The 25,176-nt window shown below is 35.7% G+C and overlaps 1 protein-coding gene across 5 annotated transcripts; it reads left to right on the plus strand.

The window, feature by feature from the left end:
- On the plus strand, positions 1–24,551 carry LOC145670257 (WD repeat-containing protein 18). Of its 5 annotated transcripts, none has more exons than XM_081738672.1 (2): positions 1–138; positions 17,549–24,551. In XM_081738672.1, exon 2 carries the CDS (start codon positions 17,606–17,608, stop codon positions 18,947–18,949), a length of 1,344 nt encoding a protein of 447 aa, XP_081594798.1. In that variant the 5' UTR covers positions 1–138; positions 17,549–17,605; the 3' UTR covers positions 18,950–24,551. The 5 variants fall into 5 exon arrangements, with proteins under 5 accessions (XP_081594798.1, XP_081594796.1, XP_081594797.1 ...); XM_081738670.1 differs by having other exon boundaries at positions 95–223; XM_081738671.1 differs by having other exon boundaries at positions 96–207.
- The last annotated feature ends 625 nt before the right edge of the window (positions 24,552–25,176 follow it).

A 25,176-nucleotide genomic window follows, 5' to 3' on the forward strand; every position in this document is an offset into this window, starting at 1 on the left:
TGAAGGTATTTATAAAGTAAATCCGTGCAAATAATAAAACACGTTTAAGTACTATCGAAATGTTACAATACGTAATTATTCCAGTGAACTTGGCAACACTGCCGGTTGTAGTTATGCGGAACAGCCACAGAGGGACATGTGAGTACATGCACGTGGGTTTTCTGGAATTATGATATTAAGGTTGTTCGAGGACTTTTCTATGAGACAGTAAGGATTAAGTTTGGTAATGAACGTTTTCCCAGTAAATTATAAGTTGTTCGGTTGACATTTTTTCCAAAAACAGAAATTGTATTCGCTTGGCCAGGAATGTTACCATAATTTAATACTCTAAGCCAAAGCAGGCGGATGATCGCTGATGTTTAATAATTGTGAAAGGATTGGAGAAGTAAGAACATAGAAGGAAAATAGAGAACTTAGAAAAAGCCGACGGACACAATGTTGTCAACAAGCTCATGATATGAAATCGAACCACGTCTTCCTCGTATCAGGTGACTGTCTGCTACTGAGTCGTCATCCTCTTCAAGCCTGTTAAATTTTACAGCAAATACTTTTAAATGAGCTTCCCCATTTGATAAGGGAAGGGGGCGCGGTGGCTCAGTGGTAGAGCGTTCACCTCCGGTGCTTGGGGTCCCTTGTTCGATGCCAGCTCGCGCTGTGTGAACTGTGGTGGACAAACACCGTGCTCGTGGGTTTTCTCCCGTTTCCTTCCACTTTCTTCATTCCACCATTGCATTCATTTATCATAATCACCGCCTTTTTTAGTCTAACCGGCTTAAACGTGGGACGTAAAACTTGAAGAGATAATACCATATGATAACATATATTCATAAAATGTCGACTTCTCTTTGCAGGAAATGCATTAATAGAGGCAGTTTTACGTTATAAGAAGGGTTGAATATATACAGTACACGAATCATGAATCAATTTGTGCTAGATAGCTAGTGGAAAGCACGAATGCTATGTAATAGAAGGCAGGGGACAGCACGGGGCTGCATCCATAGGGAGCATGCGCGTTAGCAATGGTGGGTTTGCGCGTAAATAAATTATTGTAACAAGGTTAACTTACCTGCGAGGGTAATTTTCGTCAATATTTCTTAGAAATGTCAGGAGTTGAATTTTAGGAATTGAATGAAATCCTAATGCTTCAACCTTTCCTACGTTAAGTAATTCAAACTGCTGTTTTAATTTCCTGTGATATTTGAATACATCAGTCACTTCCACCATACCTTTACACTGTTAATCCCGGCGGGAGCTCATATTGATTCAGATTCTAGTGAAGGTGTAGGTCCACGTCTCATATAATCTCGTTGCTTATAGGGTCACTAAACAGAAATGTAAAATCGCGTTAACTTTACAATGCCCGCTCCAGCTGATATACTCACTCTAGAAACAAAAAAATATTCTCTATTTTTTAAATTGTTCGAAATGTACCTAACCTAAAATAGCCTTACTTAACCCTATTTTACTCTACCCTTTTAAAGCGGCTCTACTTATGGATGCGCAGCTGGAGCGTGTATTGTAAAGTTTACCCAAAAAATCAAACCTTATACCGTTCACAGACACTATCATGATTACCGGTACCGTATTCCATACCGCTCACAGGAACGAGTCAGACACTTTCTGCACATCTTTTGGATACTTCGATCATTAGGAATCACGAATTATAGTACTGTTTATTGTGGCTTTCATGTATAACTGAATCTTGTGTGCTTACAAGTTCAGACTTTGTATGAGATGTTCTCCTGTTTTGTGCATGCTGCAGATAAGATCTACATATATATTAAAATTTCTTATATTCCTTTTTCGAAACCAGACTTCAAATTTCTTCATAAAATGTCATAGGACCAAATAGTGTAGATTTACAATACTGATCCATATATAAGGAGTCCCAGTTTAGTTAAACATATATACAGTTATGATTAGTATTAGAGTCCTGGGCTTTTTTAGAATGTATGTCCATGTTAGCCCGTCAGGTATGAGGAATGACGTTCCTCGGTGTATATGCCTCCCGGGAAATTGTGGAGGAAGAAAGGAGTACATTATGTTAGCTATCATTTCGGCATTTGTCTGGTATAAATAAGCAATACTTTACTCAGAATGGCCGGCCTGAAGACGCTGTTGCGCCTTTCTAACCAAGAATCGAACCCGGGATCGATCACACACATATTTTTGTTATTATTACTTCTTTCATTAGGAATTTCATTCCGACTACCTAAGAAGTATTTCTTAAGGGAGAATACTGAGTGAAGATTCTCTTTAGGAGGGCGTACCCGTTATAGGTATAAATGCAGCGTACGTAGATACGTAATATAAAGGATAGCGCGTTTGTAGAATGTGGTCTAATTAAGAGAGGAATTTAACTTACCGTTCTGATAATTTGATGCGTCATATCGCTTACTGTTTATGGAAGAGAAGGTTTGCCGCTGGTTGTTCCATTGGTGAGTGTTATTATTATCGTTATCTGCGTTTTTCGTTAGATTTATAGTAGTGGTTTTATTATTTATTGTTGTTTTGGATGTTGTTTTTACCGGTTGTGGGGCGGTAGCCCCCCTCCTTCTCCCATTTAAATCTCAATATTGATAGTCACCGTTTCACCTGAATTGATTTCTCAGAATAGTTTAGGGTCAGTTCTCAAGGATATTTCCATTATTTGTAGCAATTGAAGGGGAAATTTCTAGAGCACAGGTCCCCTCATAGAGGTTAGTAGATAGGTTGGTTCATTTCTATACCAGAGGTTAATATTGAATTCAAATAATATTGTCGAGCGAGCGAAGGCGTGTTAGAGCCCCGCAGGGTACGTTGTTTTCTGTGCCTGTGTTCTAGAACCTTGCCCCATTAAAGAGTAAATTCTTGGTGAGTGGGTAGATCATTTTGTTAGTGATCGGAATCTATTGCCGTTGTTGTCATACATCTTAGTTTGCTGGTGCGAAGTTAGATTATGATTAGTTGTTAGGCATTAGCACCGTTCCTTCAATGCCACAATGTTAGGTGGTCTGCAAAACTTGTCCAAAATTTATTTTTCGATTGCTTTGATTGATTGGATCATTTTTGGGAATTCATCTCTGAACTGTTCCGAGGAATCGGTTCAGGTGAATCTGTTCCAATGAATGTTCGGCATAAAGTGCACTTTTACCGATAGTTGAAGTAAATTCATATAGTAGTCCTATAAAAACATATGCTTTCCATGAAAGGGTCATTCCATATCACTTCAACACAGTGACTTAATCTCACCATGGGGCCGCGGTGGCTCAGTGGTAGAGCGTTCACCTCTGGTGCTTGGGGTCTCGGGTTCGATCCCAGCCCCCGCAAAGTGAACTTTGTGGTGGACAAACACCGTGTGCGTGGGTTTTCTCGGGTTCTCCCGTTTCCTCCCACATTCTTCATTCCACCATTTCATTCATTACTCATGATCACCGTCTCCTTTAGCCTAACCGGCATAAACGTGGGACGTAAAACTCAAAGATTTCATTTCATTTCATTTCATTTTTTAATCTCACCACCTTAGATTTTAATGAAATTTGGTACATAGATGCCCTCTAGATAGACTAAGAAAAATATCTAATTTCAACTTTATACCTAGTTATATCATAAATACTGTCACAAGTTTGAATGTGGATAACACAGAGAGTATTAACACCACGGCAATTTATTTTTTTTTTCATGTTTTACATTGATATTTTACACCTGACGCACCAATCATTTTTTCGAAATGTGCCTCCTTGGCCTTGATGCAGGCACGAAGTCTGTTCGGCCACTGGTCAATGGCATTACGCACCACGTCCATGGGAAAATTGTTCACTGCTCGGGTCAAGGATTGTTTCAGACTGTCGGCAGATGGATGCCCTTTATGGCAGACCTTTGCCTGAAGGACTGCTCAAACTTTGTAGTCCAACGGGTTAAGGTCCGGGCTGCTAGAAGGCCAATCAGCGGTAGAAATGAAGTCGGGGACGTTCCGTGCCAGCCACTCCTCGGTTGGTTTTGCTTTGTGGCCTGGAGCGGAATCCTGCTGGAAGGTCAACCTTTCTCCAGGGAACATGGTAGCAGACAGTGGTTTCACTATAGGTGTTAGCACTGTGTCCTGGTACACGTTGGCAAATGTTTTATCAACTTGTTCGCAAAAATGTAGTTGGGTTGTGCCTAAGTAGCTCACTCCCCACCAAACCATCACTGAGGCAGGATGGTGTGCCCTCTGAACCCTTGGAGCTGCCACAGCAGCTGCAGTAGATGACGTGGCATACACACGGTCATTTTGGGCGTTGTAGGCCTGCTCAATTTTGAACACCTTTTCGTCAGTGAACAGAACCTTTCTGTGCAGATTGTTGGCGTAACGCCGCAACAGTCTCTTTGATTCAAGGACCCTCTGCGGCATTAATGTTTGGGTCAGAAAGTGACCAGTCCGTCACCCGTACATGTAGGTCACTCCTGAGCACACGAGACATGGAATTTCTGCTTAAGTTCATCTCAGCAGCCATTACACTTTGTGTTCGAACAGGATTTCTTCCAATTCTTGCTGCGAGTGCTTTCTGGACCTGCGGGGTTCGTACCGTTCGTGGTCAGCTGCCATTCCAGTCTCGGTGTATCGCTGTATGGCGTGATACACGAATCTCTTGGTGATTTGTAGGATTTTCAGGAGGTTGAAAATCTCACCTGCTGTCTTCCCGACCTTGTGTAGTGAAATTACTTCTACACGATTTTCGTAATCGCCCCATTCAATCAGAACTCAGTACAATGGTGACGTGTGTCATGAACAGTCAAACACACACTACATGCATCTTCCGCTTTATACACAGATGGCATCACTGCCACTCTGGATGCCTACAGCGCCGCTCCAAACTTTGTGACAGTATTTATGATATAACTAGGTATATCAGTGGGTGTTAAAGTTAGGGCTATGTAAAGTTTGGAAAACATGCCCGAAATAGCATGTTCAATGAGGTTTGAAATTGGAATTCAAGCTCATCCTAATTGAGCTAGGGATGTGGTTGAGGTGTCATTTTACAACATTTTTCATGCCCTTTTCAGTGGTATACAACATCATATAGGCTAATATAGAATTTGTTTTTAAAAGCAAAATCAAAATTTTTCAAAAAGTACTTATTTTAAAATTTTGAAATTAATTGCATGAATAGATAGTATTGTTGTAAAGCACCTGGAAAAAAATGAATTTGGGGTAATAATGGGTTCATTATTTAAAAAATTCAAAACTAACACCTGATTTTTCAAGAATACTCAGTACGTAGGGTAATAACACAAGGATGCTAAGTTTTACACTTGGTGAAAATTAAAATCAACACTTGAGGAAAGAGTATAGATGAGTCCATATTCTAACTTTGAATAAGTAGTAGGACATGTTTTAATTTGAAGTTTCAAGAAGCCACATTTGTTCGGCATACGTCACTTTTAAGGAGAACATAACTTCTTCCAGTGGGAGTTTTAGGATTCACTTTTGTCAGAATGTCCACTACAGACATCCACAGAACATCAGCGTTTCTTGGATATGAGAATCACGGAGATGGTCCAGGTAAATGAAAAAGTTATTTTTACTTCATCAGGTTAATTTTTCAGTAAACCATACTTGAGCCACCAATTTCCTTCATAGATAGCGGCGACATAGCCTGATATGTCTTCTAATTGAAATTTATTTGGATATTTTGACAAACCTTTTCCCAACCCTGCAAATCATCTGAAAAGTGTTTCACCAGTAATGTTGATGTAGGTTTGGAATGAATGCATAATAATTGCTGTGTTTCTCTGATAGTCAATGCTTGATCGAAGCGACATTCCTGGAGCATTTCAGATTCAGTATATTCCTCTTGAGTTGAGTAGGCAAAATTTACCTCGGAAATGTTTTCTACTAACCACTCGGAAATTTAATTGTCATAGGTCTTTGCAAACTAGCACGAGCTGCTAATCTCTTTACTGAACCCATATTCCATCGGAAGGCTCTTTTCCATGTGTGCTATAGCCGAAAAGTGCCACCCTCCTTTCACTTTAAAATCTGCTTCATGAACGCAGAGGTTCAAAAAGCTTTCTTATTTTTGTATTGCGCGGCAATAAAATAAAATAAAAATCGTGTTTGGGAGTTTTTGAAATTTGAATGTCAGAAATGATATGAGTCTTTTTTTGAAAGGTGTAAACAGCAACTGTTTTGTACTTTAGACAGTCAGAAACAATTACATAACTAACATGTTTTCCTGTTTCAAATATATAACAAAAGGATGGATTGTGACCCGTTGGCTTGTCTAGTGGAAGGCTTGTGCTTTATCTTGTAGCACTATGCTAGAATTTTCAGAAAATTCACAGATGACAGCAAATTTTGATTTCTCGAGATTTTCTTTTGTGTAGTTAAGGAAGGTTCCCTGTTGCTTGGCAGTGAACTCATGCCTACCCGCTAACGCTGCTTCAGTTCGTTTGGTTTAGGCTTGACGTTCTTTTATAACAACGAGGTAATGAAGGATTGGACATATTACTTGAAGTGGCATCTGAACCACTACTCGGTTTCCAGTTAGGAGAAATTTTGTGGGCTCATCGGGACACCTTAATTACAAGGCGAAAATTAGATTCAACTAACACAGATGGTTCGACATATATGAAAACGTTACTATGAAATTCACACGATGTGTGGCATTTTTGCATTTTTTTACACCAGTTGTTTTTTTTATATAAAAATACACCTGGTTTATTAAACCACCTTGATTCAAACCAGCCAACCCCTGCTGTTTTACCAGTGCTATATGTATACTTCTTACAAACCACGTTTATTTACAGTAACATTTTAAATTGTGAAATTTGTATTAATATTATTTTAAAGTTCAGCAGTTTAACTTAGTTTTTAAAGTATGAGTATTACCAGCAGTTTACAAGTCACTATGATATGTTTTAGACCCATTACTGTACTCTTCATGTTAGTGTTCATATTTATTCCCACAAGTTAAAAAAATGTATTTTTCAGTGAAGTACAGGGTATTAATGAAAACTTTAGTGTTAGTTTTAAATTTTTTTTTTTAAAGATGAACCCATTATCATCCCAAATTCATATTTTGCCAAGTGCTTTACAGCAATAGTATCTATTCATGAAATGAATTTCAAAATTTTAAAATATGTACTTTTTGAAAAATTTTGAAGTAAAATTTTGATTTTGAAAACAAATTCTATAGTCTGTATGATGTTGCATACCACAGAAAAGGGCATGAAAAATGCTGTAAAATGACACTTCAAACTAGCTCTATAGCTCAATTAGGAGAGCTGCAGTTCCAATTTCAAAATACATTGAACATGCTATTTTGGGCATTTTTTCCGAACTTTACATAGCCGTATCTTCAGTATCAGTCGATATATAAAGTTGAAATTTGGTATTGTTCTTAGTCTATATGAATAGTGCCCCTGTTCAAAATTTGATGACAATCTAAGATGGCAAGGTAAATTTTGTTTTCAAATTGTGTTGATTTAACCTAAAACGGCTCGTGGTACAACTTTGCTACTCTTCTGCGGTTACTCATGATCACTTTGTACACTGCTCATATAGCATGTCATTTCATTAGGAGTCTGTCTTCTAAAGAAATTGAACACAACATAAATTCAGGGTCGATGTTGAAAGAAATTTTAGTTTGCTTTCCAAATCACTCAGTGAGCGTTGAAGAAGGAACTGTTAAAATGGTAATGGAGGTTGATTCAAAGATATGTGGAAATGAAGGAAGAGACGCCTTGATCATAGCTGCAATCACGAAAAAAAAAAAAAAAAAAAAGAAAGAAAGAAAAAAAAATGCCAAAACTCACCTCGAAGAAGGACTTGTACATAAGAAAAGACAAAACAACATTCAGTGATTCAGTGGTTGAAAGAGTGGTCGGAACTGTCCGTACACCTACCTCCTTGTCATGAGTTGTTTTACAGTTGCCGAACGCAAAACAAGGTAAAAACTGAACAAAGTAAATAAACGTAAATAATACTTACATTTAGCACACTAAACTTGAATATACAAGTAGATACAGCCAAAAATGAAAGAAGGATATAACATACTGTTTAAAAATTTCAGAAATCAGCATTTTAGGGAAACTTACAGGCATTTTCAGCAAATCAAGGAGTTCTAAAAATCTCATATATATATATATATATATATATGTGTGGGGGGGGGGGAGAGAGAGAGAGAGAATGAATTTAGTGCCACTAAGGACCACTTTTCCGCACAGTCCATTATGGAAAGTCGAATTTTTCTTTTGGCCCACTCTAGTATGTACTTCTAATTAACATAAATAGTCAGAAGAAAGAAACCGGCGGAAGATTGAAACAAAACTTACAACTTTTGCGATAAAAAAATCACTTAATTTGGAATACTAAATATGAAAGAATATATGTGTACATATAAAATAAAAGAGTAAAAATTTTCAAAACTAACTGTTTAAGCGGAACTTTAAGATATTTTAGGTAAATCAAAGAACTGTCTCAAGTATTATTATTATTTTGGTAAACTTAGTGCCACCAATAGTCATTTTTTCCGCACTAGTCATCATCAAAAAAGGACACCGTAGAGCGTTGGATTCATATCCGCGTGGTCCCGGTTTCGATTCTCGGACGGTGCTTCCTCAATTTTTGGCATCCACCCAGTGTCGTGAGGCAAAACCGGGTAGTCGCGTGAATAAAAGACATGACGGCAACTAGATCTAGAAAGTTCCCGATACTGGTTAGCGGTAGGACGATGTGGCGCGGTCACTATGCGTTCGTCGCTAGGTTGAACATAGTTCCACCAGTCGCTAACAGATGGCGTGGAGCGGCTCAGGCCCACAAAGCGGGCTATTACGCCAAGTGGTAGTAGGTAGCCATCATAAAAAATATCGCCCACCCTACTATAGCATTACTGGGCGAACAGTTTATCGTGAAACACTTACAGCTTTTAAACAGAGATTTTACTATACTTAATCTGAGCTCAGAAAGTCAAACACACCACACTGTCCACGCTAAGGGGTTCAAGATGCTATAGCTCAACTGATTTCAGAGTTAAAAACCTAACCACAGATCATGGTATAAAACATCTTGATACAACTTAATGCATCAAGGTGTTACATCACTCTGTAATCTATTATTCTATAGTTGATCTCTAAATTTCAAATGACTTCATTATTTGAGTTTCCTTCATTATCGAGAACGACTGCTTTGCTTTCCTGTCGTTAAAGGACTTTTCAAAAATTGCCCCTGATTTTCTGTGAAAAAATTAAACTCCGAATACATTGTTTTGTATTATTCATTACTACCTATTCAGTTAATTTAGTAAATAATTTAATCAAAAATTTAGAATGAACACTTCCGTGTCCAGTGTAGTATAATGCTGGCTTACATACAAGTGGAGTTCGATATGATTTGTATTATGAACATGACATCTAAACTGAGTTTGAATTCCTTCTTTGAACTGAATATTTTTTAATTATCTTCACAAATGTAGAGTCGTGTGTAAGAATAGACATGATAATTTATTTTAAGAAAAATCAACAAAATAAAGTTGATAACTTACTGGGAATGCTGAAATTGAAAAGTTGTTTAGAGTGGTCATGTATTATTTCGTGTTGAATTTTTATTTTTCTAAGTTGCCGCGGTGGCTCAGTGGTAGAGCGTTCACCTCTGGTGCTTGGGGTCCCGGGTTCAATTCCAGGCCCCGCCAAGTGAACTTTGTGGTGGATAAACACCGTGTGCGTGGGTTTTCTCGGGTTCTCCCGTTTCCTCCCACTTTTTCATTCCACCATTTCATTCATTACTCATCATCGTCGTCTTTTTTATTTTTTTATTAAAGGCTTTGTGACGCGATAGCATTGTTTGATTGTCTGTTTATTGAAGTTTAGCGTCACTGTTGAGCATCGAGGCTACTAAAGTTTAAGGTAGAATCCGAAACACCGTAATGCGTTCAATGCTCTGTCACCAAGAATCGAAGCCGTGTTCTCATGCATTGGAGGTGCATGCGCTAGCCACTAGACTAGTGATGAGGACGTTTTTGCGTTAGTATCAAACAATCTTGTCCGTAATCTATTCTCAAAATGAGGCTACGCAGAGATTTCGTCAGAAAGTTGAGCATAAAGTATGTTAATAGAAGAATATACTACTTTTCTTTGTAATTGAATAAGGTGTGACTGTCTTGAGAAGTTGCTGGGTTGGAGAAGGATGTTGAAACTCTATGAAACCACTTGTGTATATATACTCCTGTCGAAAGTTATAAAAGTTAGTAAGAGTCCATTATTATTGTGGAACATATGGAATATTTCCGGATTCCTGTTATAACGATTGGAAGATGATATTAACATCAGAAAAGTAAGCCAGAATATTCCTGCCAAGAGTCGAAATGTACTCTGAGTTAGATATTCTTTACTGTATTGGAAAATACAAATCTTGACACTACATAGAAAAGACTAATTGCTTTAGCGGAACATGTCTAGACAACCTTAGAGTAACCTACGCTGAAATTATGCAGCTCAGAACATTTGATATGTTGCGAACATGCTTTTGCTGGGCATATTACTATTATTCGATTTTTCGTATCTCCTGGGGGAACGCACTACAGCATCATCAATCCATAATCTTTGGAGTTAGTGCTGTGTAGTTTCAGAGTTGGTTTTTTCATAGTTTTTGAAGCCTTTAGTCATACAGAAGTGAAGCCGATTTCAGCACATAAGTTAGATTTGTTTGTGTACGTTTGTGAATATGACTACCTGCTAAGCATTGTAATAGGAATTCTATAACCAGGGTTCGAAAAATCTCAGGCGCCAGGTCGCCAACTAGGCGTAGATTTATTGACGTTGGTATTTCCAATTTTTACCTACCAATGATTCTGATTTGGCTCCTAGGTGAAATGAGAACATTTCGAGCTCTGTCAGTAACTAATATTGGAGCAAACATGCTTTAACTGTGTTGATCACGTACTCTAGCTTTATTATTTTAGCACACTGGTTTATGTCTGGAATTATTTTTCTGCTTCCTCTGAAATGAAGAGGAACTTTAACAATGTGACTTCACTGATTTCTTTAAGTTCGGTTAAATGTGCTTGGTTTTTTCAAACTTTTACGTATATATATGTATTTAATACACTGCGTTCGAAAAGTAACTATATACCCGTAATGTATTAAAGTAGTTACCACGAACGAAGTCCGATGGCCGAGTAGATAGGGAGGTAGACACACTGGTTGCAGTGTTGTCGGAATTGATGTAGGCCAAGCAGTCAACATTGAAGGACTTGGCTATTTTCTTATATGTGCGTGATTATCAAAGAAAATGGATTAGAGCCAGAGAAACAACTGAATAATAATAGTTTTGCCATTAGTTACCTATCGTCTAATATGAAATTGAATCCAGAATCTCAACATTACTTAAGTCATCATCAGTGTCTGAGTCCTGTATGTTAATGATTGGCTCGAGAATAACATCTCTAGCACATTCATTGGGGTAATCGTCTTCCTGAAGCTTTTCAGCATGACGAATACAATCAGTCAGGCAGCTGCACTTATTGAATCTATTGCTTCGTGGGTCAACCGCTCGACATCGGACATTTTAAATGTGTTCTTCCTTTGTTCAACATATCCCTTCACCTGTGACTACACCACTTCGATAGGGTGCTGTAGCACCTCTGGTGTATAGCTATTTTATTTGTATAAATTTCGTTGCTAATTAAATTAGTATTAAATATAATATTAGTATTGTTATGGTGTTATAAAAGATCCTTGGCCAAGGTACTTATGTATATAGTGCTAATTTTTTACTTTGCTTTTATAAATTTTTAAATATTCTAAATTTTGTGTAAATAAATTCTTATTATGCTTCTATGATATTTTTTAATTTAACAGTTTTAAAAAGTTACAAAAAGAGCTCTGGACTTTACTCCCCTATACGCCGTGGGAAGCTTCGCTTTCTATTTTTGCTTTTTTTCTTTCTTTTACAGGGAAGAAAGGGGAAATTGTATTAAAAGCTAACTACTTAGTGCAGGGCATAAAACTATATAAGTCAGCCCACCCCTTCTTCCAGGATTCACTTCTTTTAAGAATTTCTTCGAGGACTCTCTTGCTCTTTTAAAAGAGTTAACGCTATGTCCAGTCATAAATAAATAAGGTATTATTTTTTTCTACTTTAAGTATTTTTTTGAACGGAGCGGGCAAAATAAGCTGCTCCTAATAATTTAAGCAAGTTTCTAAGTAATAAAATCTGCTTTTCGTAAATAATGGCTAAATCATTATTTAAAAAAAAAGAAAGAAAGAAAACAAAACATAAGCCAAAGTAACCCATAATGAGAGTTGCTCTTTAAATTTTAATGCTAGCACTGGTTCTGTCTAAAAGAGTAACTTGGGCAGTTACATTCTTCAGTGCTCGCCTGGTTGAGAATTTAAATAAAATTGTCTAATAATTAAAAAACTCAAAACTTTGCATAGGCTAAAGTAAAGCTTAAATTCCTGTACAAATTCATAATAAATTTAAAAATCTTTAGGGAAATTAGAGGAGCTTGTTAAAAAACAACAAACCTAATAGTGAAAGTCTTTGCCTTTGAAAAAGCTTGCGGGTTACAAAGCAAATAACCTGACGGCACAATTCTTTTTTTTGTTCGTTCGTTTGTTTCGTCAGAAAGATTGCTGGATGCTTATCCCAACACTATTTATGAACTGACAAATCGCAACTCTTAAAAAAAGGAAATAAATTTAGAAAACATGAGCCATGGAAACAATTCCAAAGTGCCAGTTGGAATCTTAAAACATGCGATAAAAATTAGGAGTGTTACCAATTTTTAAGATCGAATAATGGACGTTTCGTGCATATTAGAAGAGTCATAAATTCATATTGGTTAACTATAGAACAAAAATAAGCATACCATTGGCTTTTGGGGAAAATTTACTATTAAAATGTGGTGCCACATGCTATGGTTTTCAGTTTTCAAAACTTCATTTTAATTCAAAATTACGGATTTCAAAATTTCTGCCGTCAATGATATCCTTATCGTATCACTTCCCTCTACGCATAATATGTATTACCGAAACCTTTATCCACTTATTATCATTAATACGGGGGTTAGAAGCGGAGGTAAGGGACTTAAGCACATAGTAAGTATAAACAATTAATATGCTTGTAACTTTTCACCAAATGGGCGCATCTTAAAACTAACTACACCATTGTCTTTCTGATTAAATTCTAGCCCGAAATTATGTATCATATTACCCTATTCCCATTTAAGAAACTTGACCTTAATTCATAATGGTGGTTCTGAAGATGGCTGCCGTCAAGGTCATACGTACCATACGACTTCCCCCTAGGCCCTATACGTATCTATATGGTTGTTCTTTCATTAACACTCCGTTTACAAAGGGTAGTAAGGGACTTCTGCAGTAATCTCTATTAACCACATCGTAACCTTTAAAAATTATTAAAAAATAGAAAACATGCACCATGGCAAAAATTTCTAACATCACAAGTAATGAATACATGTCCCCTATCAGCAATAAAAATTTCATTGAAATCGGAGCCGGACAATTGGGTGATGTCCCTTGTTAGTTTTATGTTTATATTTTTCCTTAATAAACTGTTCTGTGAATAAAAAATGGCGGATGGATAGGAAAAAATAGGGAGGGCAGGCTAAACTAGCAAGGGTTATATTCAGAATGGTATAATGAGCAACGTTGTGGCCACATTCAGCAGCTCTTGTGTCTAAGTCATGTTGTACTTTTTGTGGCTTATGTAATGTCATTGTTTCAAGGAATTCGGCATGTGTTAATGTTACATCATGGGGAATTTTATTGTCTTTTAACCATTCAGGTATGTTACCCTTTTTAGACTGGGTGATTGGACACTTATTTAAAACAGCGGAGTGGTATTTGCATTACCCATGATAGTCATCTGATGACTTTGACTTGGAAATAAATACAAAGTTTACTTTCTGAGATAAAGCTAGTTTCCGCTGAACCTGCGTGACACACAATAAGCCGCTGTCTCTCCCTATTGGAAGCGGAAACCTCCCCGATCCCTCCTCTCGTTGCTTAACTGCCAGCATGATGTTCTGCTATAGTTTTGGTTGGTCTACGTCTCTAGGTAGTATACTGTAGATACTTTGTCCGCCAACGGTGATATTACTACGTTCCAACAATTTTTTTTTTCCGTTTTTGCACTTTATATATTTAAACCCATTTTTTTTTTTTTAGAAATCCTATAAAATGAATCGTACACCTCTCGCATAACCCATAGCTTGTCGCATTTCAGCAACGAGCTTTTTTGGCAGTGGGAAATTCAACTTTGTCGTACATATCAAACACTTTTCTGCGGAGCACATCCGTATCAAACGCATCTATGTCTCCCTTTTTAATGATGTTTTTCGTGAGATTCGAATTTAACATTTCTGCATTCGTTCAATGATAATCTAGCCCCGTAGTTGTCATTAAAATTTCACCACAAGCCTTCACAGTCCGTTCTTGACACTTAGCTACATCGAAGAGAGACATTCCAGCGTCTGCTTATGCAGTATTTGTCTCTTTTATATTCTCTCAGCGATAATTTTATATCAAAATATCACAGAACGCATTTCATTTATAATGCTCAACAATACAACACAAAATATTTATTAACATAAAACGAATGCCGATTACCAGGGTTGGGTGGTTTAAACAGGCTGGTTTTTCAAAAAAAAAAAAAAAAAAAAAAAAAAAAAAAAAAAGTTTAAACTGAAAAACGAAAAAATGTTAGTAACAGTGTAACTATTCGTAAACTCTTAATGAACACACATTTGTGAGTTACCACGTTTCACTCCCATATATTATTCGTACTATATTCAGACCTAAATTCCCCATTCTTTACTCAAAGATATTATATTACAAAAGCAACTTTTTATGTAACTTTATGGATGTTTCTTTTGTGATTTTTTATAATTTATTATTATTGTTATGCAACCAAAGGAAAATTCTAAACATTGTTTCGTTTTAGTAATGTTTACTATTGATAAAATACATAGAAATGCCGTATTTTTTTGGGAGGGGAGGGGGAAGGAAAGTCATACAAACCCCACGAGAGGCAATTATTGAGATAACAAGTCTTTGGTAACTATTTATCTATAAATGAGTCAGAGCCAAAGTGGACTCAAATAATTCGTATCGTTCTTCACTTTTCTTACTGATGCAAAGTAAGTCGTTATATTTCTTTAACTTAGACTAACAAAAATCGTAGTGAACTGACTTGGACTAAATTAGTTCTTCTGTACTCTGTAGTACTTTGAAATTGTCCATATGTAATTCTGTATAATGGTTCCACTTGTGCAATTGTTTATCTTTTTGTCCTTCTGTCCTAATCACTCTTGACGATTATATTAACAAATATGTTATGATCAGTACAACGTATTTTTATCAGCAGTCCTTCGTGAGTGAGTCGGTAGACGTATCGTATTTGTGGCCAATTAGTCCTGGTTTCAAGTTCAAATGGAGGACAGTTTCTCTTGGATGTCAGCCGAGAAGCGGTTTGGATTCCGCTTTAAGCTTACGTGACGACCCCTTCCAGCATAACCCGGTTGTTGCATACTAACACCAAGGCGAAACAAGCTTATTTCTGTCCATATGTGATATAAATATATAGAGCAAATTATTTAAACCAAAAAACCTGGTTTAACCCCCCGCCAAAAAAAAAGTTTTAAATATAAAAAAAAAAATTTTTTTGTTTTTTCAATAAAAACCATGGTTTTTGTCAATCTTCCGATTACACAGAACACCCTTTCGTTCTTTGCGTCCCACTCAACTGACACTGAATGGCGGAGGCACTCACGTGACAGCTCGTGCTACATCTCAATCGAGAGCCATCGGACTTCGTTCGTGGAGGCTAAAATAATAAGATCACCAATACTAGGCAGCTTGACTGGCCCATGTTAGAAACTTGCACACAACTAAGCGATACCAATCAAACTTTGCAGAAAATATTATTCGGAGCGCACAGAATACAGTCTCGCTCAATATGTGATAGTGTTTTTATAGATGTATAGTTACTTTTCGAACGAACGTATTACTTAAATTTGCTTATTAAATCTTGTGACATACAATTTTAATATTTAGTTTTCAAGAAATAACTGACATTTAACTAGATTTTACGAAACCAGTAAAATTCCAGTTCATTTCAAAGAAAACAGATAATAAGTTGACAAAAAAAAAAAAAAAAAAGTTTGTGCAGGTATATTCAACACTAAATATTATTATCCCGGTTAATCTTGCTATCGAAGTAAATTATTTCTTGCATTAGAAAGTTAACTCCTCTTCATCCTAGTGTACAGCAAAGGCCCGATTATTCGTGCCAATCGCCAGACAAAACTGATAAAATAAATGAAGAAATGAATAAGTAATTGGAAGTGTTTATTGATTTTCCACAATAATATTACGTAAGAAAATCATAAACACATATGCGAGAGGAAATCCAGAAAATAAATTTCTTCTCCTTTTCCACAAGAAATCCTAAAGCAGTGGGATAAACAAGAAATTATTTTAATATGAGGGCCATTAATTTCGTAACGTACGACCAAGATTCTGCAGGCGATGCTATCACAGTGCTAGCAAAAAGTTCGTAGGAGTGGCCAATTTTGTGCCCGGCAAGTATGGAAAATTTTAACAATGAATGCGCAACGGTAGTCTGTATCGTACATTTACAAGAGTGAAGTGCGGTATTCGCAGGAAGCGACCTGGCCTTCTGATATCTGGAATTCTCTTTTATGATGATAATGTGAGATCGCAGTCGGTGCGGGCAACACAAAACTATCTTGTTACCTTTGATTGGGAACGCTTTGCTCATTCCTGAAGTCCTGACCTCACGCCATCGACTTTATCTCCTTCCGGCATTGAAGAAAGCTTTCAGGAAAAGGCACTTTGAAAACAACGATGATGTGAAAAGCAGTAATGATGGAATTTATCCGTATGCAGAAGACGCATTTTTTTTCGAAGAGACGTGGAAAAATAAAACGTTTTTTTTATATATTTTTTTCGCAGTGTATTATTTACCTTGCATAAGATCTGTATAAAACCGCTAGGAAAACTTATGTGCCACATGTACCGACTTACCTGGTACATACTGTGCGTATATTCATCTGTAACTGAAGTTCTTCACAGTATAAACAAACTACCAAAGAGAAATATATATTCGAAACTTTTTGTTGTTTCAAGCTTTCAAACATTTTCTTCGAAGTAAATAATAATGCAATATCCTACACGAATAACCCGCAAACGGATAATCCACACACTAATTATCTAGTTTGTTGTATTACTGTTTAAATATCCTGAAGTAAAATAGCTTATGCTGAAACTTAATCATAAGAAACACAGTTCGTATTTGGGTTGAGATGTAGTCGTTAGTCGTATCGTACTACATATTTTCGTGCAGATTATTATCGATAGTTTCTTCGTTTCGCATTATATTACTTTGTAATTTGTCTTAAGTTTATTTTCTCAGGAACTTTCACTACATCATCTTAATAACAAAGGTATTGTTTGAAACTTATACGTATTCATTAGTTATCTTAGGTTGTCAGCACCAATTTTTTTCCCATGACTAAAAATACTTCTTTCTTGTTTGTTCCAGGATTATATTTAAATATCACTTTGATACAATTAGAGAGAGAGAAAACTAAATTGAGCTATGGCAGATGCTGTGGAAGTTGCAGTTACCAGTGATGCCTCAGGACAATTATGGAATGCCTGTGTATGGAATCCCAGGACTGGTACCATGCTAATGACTTACAAAGGAGGAATTTCAGCCCCCCAAACGTTGTCATTTATAGGAAACGACTATTTAATCGCCGCAGAAAGGCTAAAACCTTTACTGCATGTGTGGGCCTTAAATAGAAATGAACAACTTCAAGTGCGAATGGTATGTGCAGGGCGAGTTAATGCATTAACTGTTTCTCCCACTGGTGAGTACTGTGTTGGTGCTATTGAGGACAGACTTCATATATGGCATATTTCGTCAGGAAAGTTACTTGCTGTGGCAGGAAGGCATTATCAACCAGTAACATGTATTCGATTCACTGATAATGGAACGTACTTTGTATCTGCAGGAGAAGATGGTATGATTATTGTGTGGGTACTATCGTATTTAATTTCGAAATCGGCCGATTTCATGACATCCGTATGTGATCAAAGTGAGCCTCGATATATATTCTCTGACCATTCATTGTCTGTAACTGATATCTGTATTGGTCATGGACAATCGAATGGTCGATTAGCTTCAGTTTCAGTTGACCATACATGTAAATTGTATGATCTAAGTTCTGGAACATTATTGGTTTCCTTAGTATTTGATGTTGCTCTTCATTCAGTGGCCCTGGACAGGAGAGAATCGCGTGTGTTCGTTGGAGGTTCCGACGGGAACATATACCAATTTAACTTACATGAAGCACCACGCACCCAAGAATATCACCTGACAAAGAAGGACAAGGGAATAATGTTTTGTGGCCATTCAAAAAGCGTCACCTGTTTGTCAGTTTCACTCGATGATCGTATACTTCTTTCAGGATCAGCTGATGCGCAAGTCAAAGTGTGGAATATTCCTAGTCAACAGTGCATTCGAACGATTCCACATAAAGGGCCTATAACTAATGCATTTTTTACTATAGCTCCAAGACATGTGTTTCTAAATGAATTTAAACCGTCTGTTAGTTTGCATAGTTTCGAAAGGGGTTCCAATGAAGACGATGATAAAGATTATGCTATAGATGTGATAGTTAAGGAAATACCAGAATACATTGAAGATAAGTTTGGCTATGCAGTTAAATTCGTTACTACTCCATCTTCAGCGGAAGCAGTGAATGATGCTGGAACTCAAGAGGAAATATATAAGTTAAAGAAAGCAAATAAAGAACTATATCAGTTCGCTGTTGAAAATATTTTGAAATCACTTGAAAATGAATCACAGAGTTCTACCAGTACTACACCTAAAACTGTACATAAAAAATCTACCCCTAAAAAGAGAAAAGAAAAATAGTATGATTATAAGAATGCAGAATTATTCCAACAATACTTTTTATGATAGTGAAATTTTGAAGTCAAGTATGAACAGAGGTACAATTCTCTAAGTTTATTAAATTCTAGTGGAGTTATAATAAAGTTAAGCACAGTGCAGGCTTACAGTCAGCAGAAAATTTAACGAAACAGGAAAGCAGTATAACATTTAAGGAGTGAAACTTCGTAGGCCTTAACTATCGTAAAGAAAATTAAGTAGTATAAACATATTAGTCCACTGTTCAGCATAATTTACAAGGGGGTCGCGAAATTTAGGTAGGCCTATTCACTACTATTTTCCTTGATTGGTGCTTGTAGAAACTAAATTTGAAACGCAGACAGTCTCAAATGATGCTTTCGTAGAATACAAAACTTGGTAAAATACATTTCAGAAATCAACACCTGCATAAAGTCGCTATCTGCTACGATAATAGATGCTGTTGGTCACTTCAGAATTTTCAGTTAATGTTTATAGGACTTTCACGAATGAAAACAATCTGTTCTGAGGATCGCAAAAACAAATAATTAGGTTGGCACTAAATTAATTTTAAAATATTGCTGTAGCCCAGTGCAATATACAGGGTGGCCCAAAAGTAGGTATATACAGTCCTCAACCCATTGCTTTTTATGTAATTTCTTATTGTTATCCATCAGGTAGACTTAGTTTATTATTTGTTCTTAATGTCTTTTTACTTATATCTTAAGCTCGGAACAGCCATAGTAAATAAACCTATAAGCTAGAATGTTATACTTGATCAATGCAGGGGTGTATACCTACTTTTGGGCTACCCTGTATATCCCAAGATTCAAATTATGAAATATATATAAAAGAGAACGTACAAAATTTTGTCCGCTCATCACGCTAATACGGCTGAACCAATTTCTTTCATTTTTGGGGGGTTATTAGGATTTGGACCCTAGATGGTTTTTATCATATCACTTTAATTTTTAATTACCAGTGTCTTGAGATAATTGACCATTCAAGTGTCCATAACGTACAAATCCTTTGTTATTAGTTCATCATAGGTAAAAATAAACGTATTTATATGCAACCCGCATGACCGTGTCACTCGGCGGGTTAACATAAATGACAGGCGATATACAGCGGAAAATAGCTTGAATCTTCTGTTTAAAATTTTTTAATTGATTTGCTTATTTTTACAGACACTTTTACAATATGCCAGCACCGGGATGACCGCAGCGAAGCGGGCCGGGTTAACATAAATGACAGGCGATATAATGTTAAGATTTACTGCAATCTTCTATGGTTTTTATCATATCACTTGAAAGCGAAAAAGTAAAAATTATCTAAGTAACAAAGTTTATTGCGTTCCGGGGTGACCGCAGCGAAGCGGGGTGAACGCTGCTAGTTATGAAATAAAATTAAAAGTGATATTCTTATGTAATGTAATATAATACCGTTATCAACTTCATAATGTTTTCCATCGTTTAATAATTTATCAATTAATAACTAATGATACAATGGAGACTAGATGTTCAGGGATACAGTAGAAAAAGTATCAGCATTTGTTCAATATATATTAAATATTACCTTGGGATATAAAATACTCTAGATCTAAACTAACGGCTAATGTAGCGTAGATGCGTTATGTTTTGGTAAATGCAAGTAAGCACTAACATAACATGTTAGAATTATCAGTGCTTTACATTCAACACTTTGAAAATTATATTCTAGATGTTGAAATAAGATCCCCATAATTGTTAGTGCCTTACATTCACTTCTTAATAATCATGTTCTAGATGTGAAAATAAAATCCTGAAGTTTAGTATTCGTGTTAGTAACGATCATCTTGGTTTACCATTTTGATCCTTCGCTTTACATATTCAGTATCAATTCAGTTTTTGAGTATGTGCTGTATTATGTCTCTCGTAGTAACATCTACGGTCGGATCTTAAGCAATATTTACTGGTACTTAGTAGTAGAGCACTCATCTTAGGTACGAGCTGTTCCTGGTTCGATCCCAGCCCTCACCAAGTGGGCTTTGTGGTGGATAATCACAGGGTTCTATTGGAGTTCTCCCATTTCCTCCCACTTTCGTTATTTCATCATAACCATCCGTTTATCAACATTTTTCTTAGCTTCGATCCATAATTGTGGGACGTTAGACTTTAAAAAAAATGTTTCATCATTATATTGCGAGTGGTGATAATGATTAGAAATAATGTAAGTAAAAGGCTAATAGTCACCGCAAGAAACAAACCTTATCTCTAGGAAGTACTTTCGAAGAACATCGTCTTCATCATCAGCCTAGGCACACTTCAAAAAGGATTTAAACCATAAAAAGAATAGTGGTGTCTATAGGATTAAATGTCACTGTGACCAAATATATATATATAGGTCAAACAAAAATTAATATTTATACCAGAATCGCTGAGCACATTCACACGTCCATATCTCGTAACTTACAACAGTTATCTGGATTGGCATCACATCTCAAAGAAAACAACCACAGCATTGTTAACTCATGTTTGATCGAAAAAGCAAAAACAGCAACTGAACGGAAAATTAAAGAGGCTTATTATTTTCATAAGGAGAAACCGGCACTCAATTCAGATAAAGTTGACATAAATGCCATTTGGAACAATGTTTTTGCTACTCATTTTCGTCGTCTGGAAGATAACGAAAAAAGAAAAAACAGTAAACAGTGACAAGTGAATTACTATTAACATATGTCTAATTATAGTGACAAGAAGATTTTTACTTCGTACACTTTTAAAATTCTTTTTATGGTTTAAATCCTTTTTGAAGTGTGCCTAGGCTGACGATGAAGACGTTCTTCGAAAGTACTTCCTAGAGATAAGGTTTGTTTCTTGCGGTGACTATTAGCCTTTTACTTACATTATTTTAAAAAATATATATATTTATTGACATTATATGAATCCCGTTCCACATAAGGAATCTTACATAGAACTTCTTTAATTTAATATAACCTACGAAGTATCTGAGTGAAAGAAATGTGATGCTGGTGCTATAACTTGCATATTTATATTACTTCAACACTTTATATTAAATACACGTGCTTATTCACAGACTGTTGTTTCGGTATTCATATATACACTAAATAGAAGTCGGGATGCGCGTTTCCTTCTATACCTTTAATTTAGAATTCGTCTGAACTCAAAAGTCTTGCATAAAATTCGAAAGTCTTGTGTGAACATCTTAGGGGAGCACCGCTTTTTCTTCCATTGTAGCTCAAACATCTAAATACGCTGAAATGCGTTTAATTGTTTTCAGATGAAAAATTCAAACCCCAAATTTCATTTCCATAAGCTTAAGAGATTCCAAGTTACGTATTTTATTAAATTGTAATCGCTGTCCTTTTTTCTACCCACCCTCTTCTTTTCTAAATCAAACATAAAAGAAATGCTGAAACGCGTATCTTATTTTAAATGAGTCTGGGCATTGATCAGTCAGTCATTCAGGGTTTATATATAGATGAAAACCAAAAAGAAAAAAACAAATCGGGGTAAGCATAGATTTCCATTACAGATGTGTTTAACTGTGTAATTATGATATGATAGATTTGTGCCATCGGTATAAACATTTGAACTGAATATTCATATTCTAAACAAAAGCAACTCTAAATAGACATGCATGGAACACTTGATCATTCAAAACATAATCTTTTTCAGCAAGCTATTATCTCTAACACTATATATATATGACAGAATTTTCATAAATGAATCTGATTGCGTACCTTCATTAATAGGGGTGAGAAAATTGTAGACATATAAGTACATTAAAGATTTTATTTTATGACTTGATGAGGTTGCCGTTGGAAATTTTGGTAGAACTGTAGTGATAATTCTTCAAAACCAGTAGGTCCAGTACCATTAGGAATATTATTGTGTTTAAAATTTGTCGTTTTAGAATTTCTAAACTTGCATCATCGGAACATTGTTTTTCTATTAAATGACTGAAAGTACTTAAAGCTAAGTACTGATTACATGTCTCATCGTGCATGTTTTTCACGATTATTGAAATTTGTGTTTACCGATGTTAGTTTAAGAGTTTCCTGTGCGGGATTAACTTTTGGCCTGTGTTTGAGTCGACTAACGTTGAGAGAGTAATCTGTTAACTTCTTAGAAAGTGTAATGTATTAACTGATTTCTTTACTGTACTTGTAAGTTATTAAAACGGAGTTTCTTTGGAAAGTTTCGACTTGATGCGATTTATTATGATATCGCGTTAGTAGAGTTGAAGAAATGTAAATTGATTCGTACTTGACTTCAAAGTTTTTTGCTGATTTATTTCACCAAATTTCATTGATTGAAAATAAGTGAAAACTGAATATGACCTAACTTGTATAAATGATCCTTATGTGAATTTTTCCAACTCCCTCTTAGTTTTAAATGTTCATATTGTGGTTTCTGAGTATAGGGTGTTTTGAAGTTCCTTTTGCAACGTTTAGGTGGTGGTTCTACTTACAATAAATCCAAACATTGTATGTGGAAAAAAAAAAAAAAAAAAAAAAGAAACGAAACTTAGCTTTCTTTCTCAGTTATAAGTCAATATGTGAAGAAATTGGATTGGAGATCACAGAATACACGCTACCAACTTAAGAGGAAACTCTGTAGAAGAAATTCTAAAGAAAGTCACTCTTTACGTAATTAATAATTGTGAATTTACAACAGAACCTATAACAATGTGGTTATAAATATTAAACATATGTATGTGTGTGAAAATTCCTTCCTCATCACTCCCAGCTTCACTATTCGCTAATTTGAATTTGACTTTCTCATTTGTTTCATTAGTCCCAAAATTTATTTTCGTGCATATTTACTTTGAACTCAGAAACGAAACTGATTCCAACTATTTTTTACGTAGGTATTTTCGTTTTTCTTCGTAGGGAGTATAATCCCCTCGACATTGTAATAGAAATTTCGAAATACCCTATATATTTATCACTTGGAAACAATACTGCGTAGAACAGTTTTTTTTTTTTTTTTTTTAAATAATATTGTTCACGCTATCAGGTGTATGACTGCATTTATGTAGGTGGTTTTAGAGTTTTGTATTTTTTTTCTTTAAATGTTAAAAAGGAGAGGAACATTAGATAATTATTTTTAAAAGTTTATTTTGACGAATAATTTCGCATTATAAACTGAAATGTGTCACTGGAAAAATAATGTTATCCATCTTGAAAAGAGGTTCTTTCGTATTTTTGTTACATTTCCAGTAAATTTAACAATATTTTTTTGATTTTAGTGCGTTTTTTTGTAACTTTAGAGAAGATAGTAAAGTTATTTATAAAAGGAACATCAAAATGGATCTAAATTTTGAACATGGTCAAGAAAAAAAGTCTTCACGTGTGTTGACTAGTTGTTATTTTTATTGATACATTGTCACATATTTCTATGTAAACAAGTATTTTTCTTCCTACCTTCGAAGTTACGAAATAATATGCTCTGTGTGTTTTTACAGACGAAATTTCTTTTTTAATACTTAAGTAGAAATTATTTTGTATTCAGGTTTCATTGCAAAGAAGGTAGTTACCTGGTTTGGTAAAGGAGTTCTGTATAAAATACTTTCTCAATTAATAAATGCGAGCAGTTAAGAGAAATAGTACAACAGCAATGTTATCCTTATAGTTCAGTCAATCGACTTAAGTGTAAATATGTTTATATAATGCTTATGAATTAGAGAAACCGGCGTTTCAATTATATATGTATAAATACCGGGTGTATCAAAATTCCGAGGCCGTAGGCCAATTCTGTTAATGGGTAAAGACAAGAAAAAATGGAAGGAGGAGAGTAATTGGAAATAGGTGGTTTTCAGTCTAAAATAGAGGAATTTTTCCAATCGAAAAAGCCATTTGGGCACCACACTGGTAAGGTGTCACATGTTAAATGAAAAAGCAACATTGCTAGTTCAGCAGATTGTTCCCTTGGGCCCTCACCATACCAACAATACACCATTGTTGACAAAGAAGCTCGAGGTGTTCTAAGTTCTCTCACATAAGAATACGCCCTTGCGTTCCGTTCGAACAGCCTCCTGAATGGGAAATGTCGTATTTTCACTTGTTTTTGCTATAGGAAAAATTCTATCATTTAAATTCAAAACCATGTATTTCCAACAATTTTCCTCTCTCTACATTTTCGTATCTTTACGCATACCCAGATTTTTAATACGCCCGATATATAGATAGATAGATAGATACAAGGTGATTCACGAAGAAATGGAAATAG

Source organism: Thermobia domestica, chromosome 14 (assembly GCF_964235325.1).
Source record: "Thermobia domestica chromosome 14, izTheDome1.hap1.1, whole genome shotgun sequence".
Lineage (NCBI taxonomy): Eukaryota > Metazoa > Arthropoda > Insecta > Zygentoma > Lepismatidae > Thermobia > Thermobia domestica.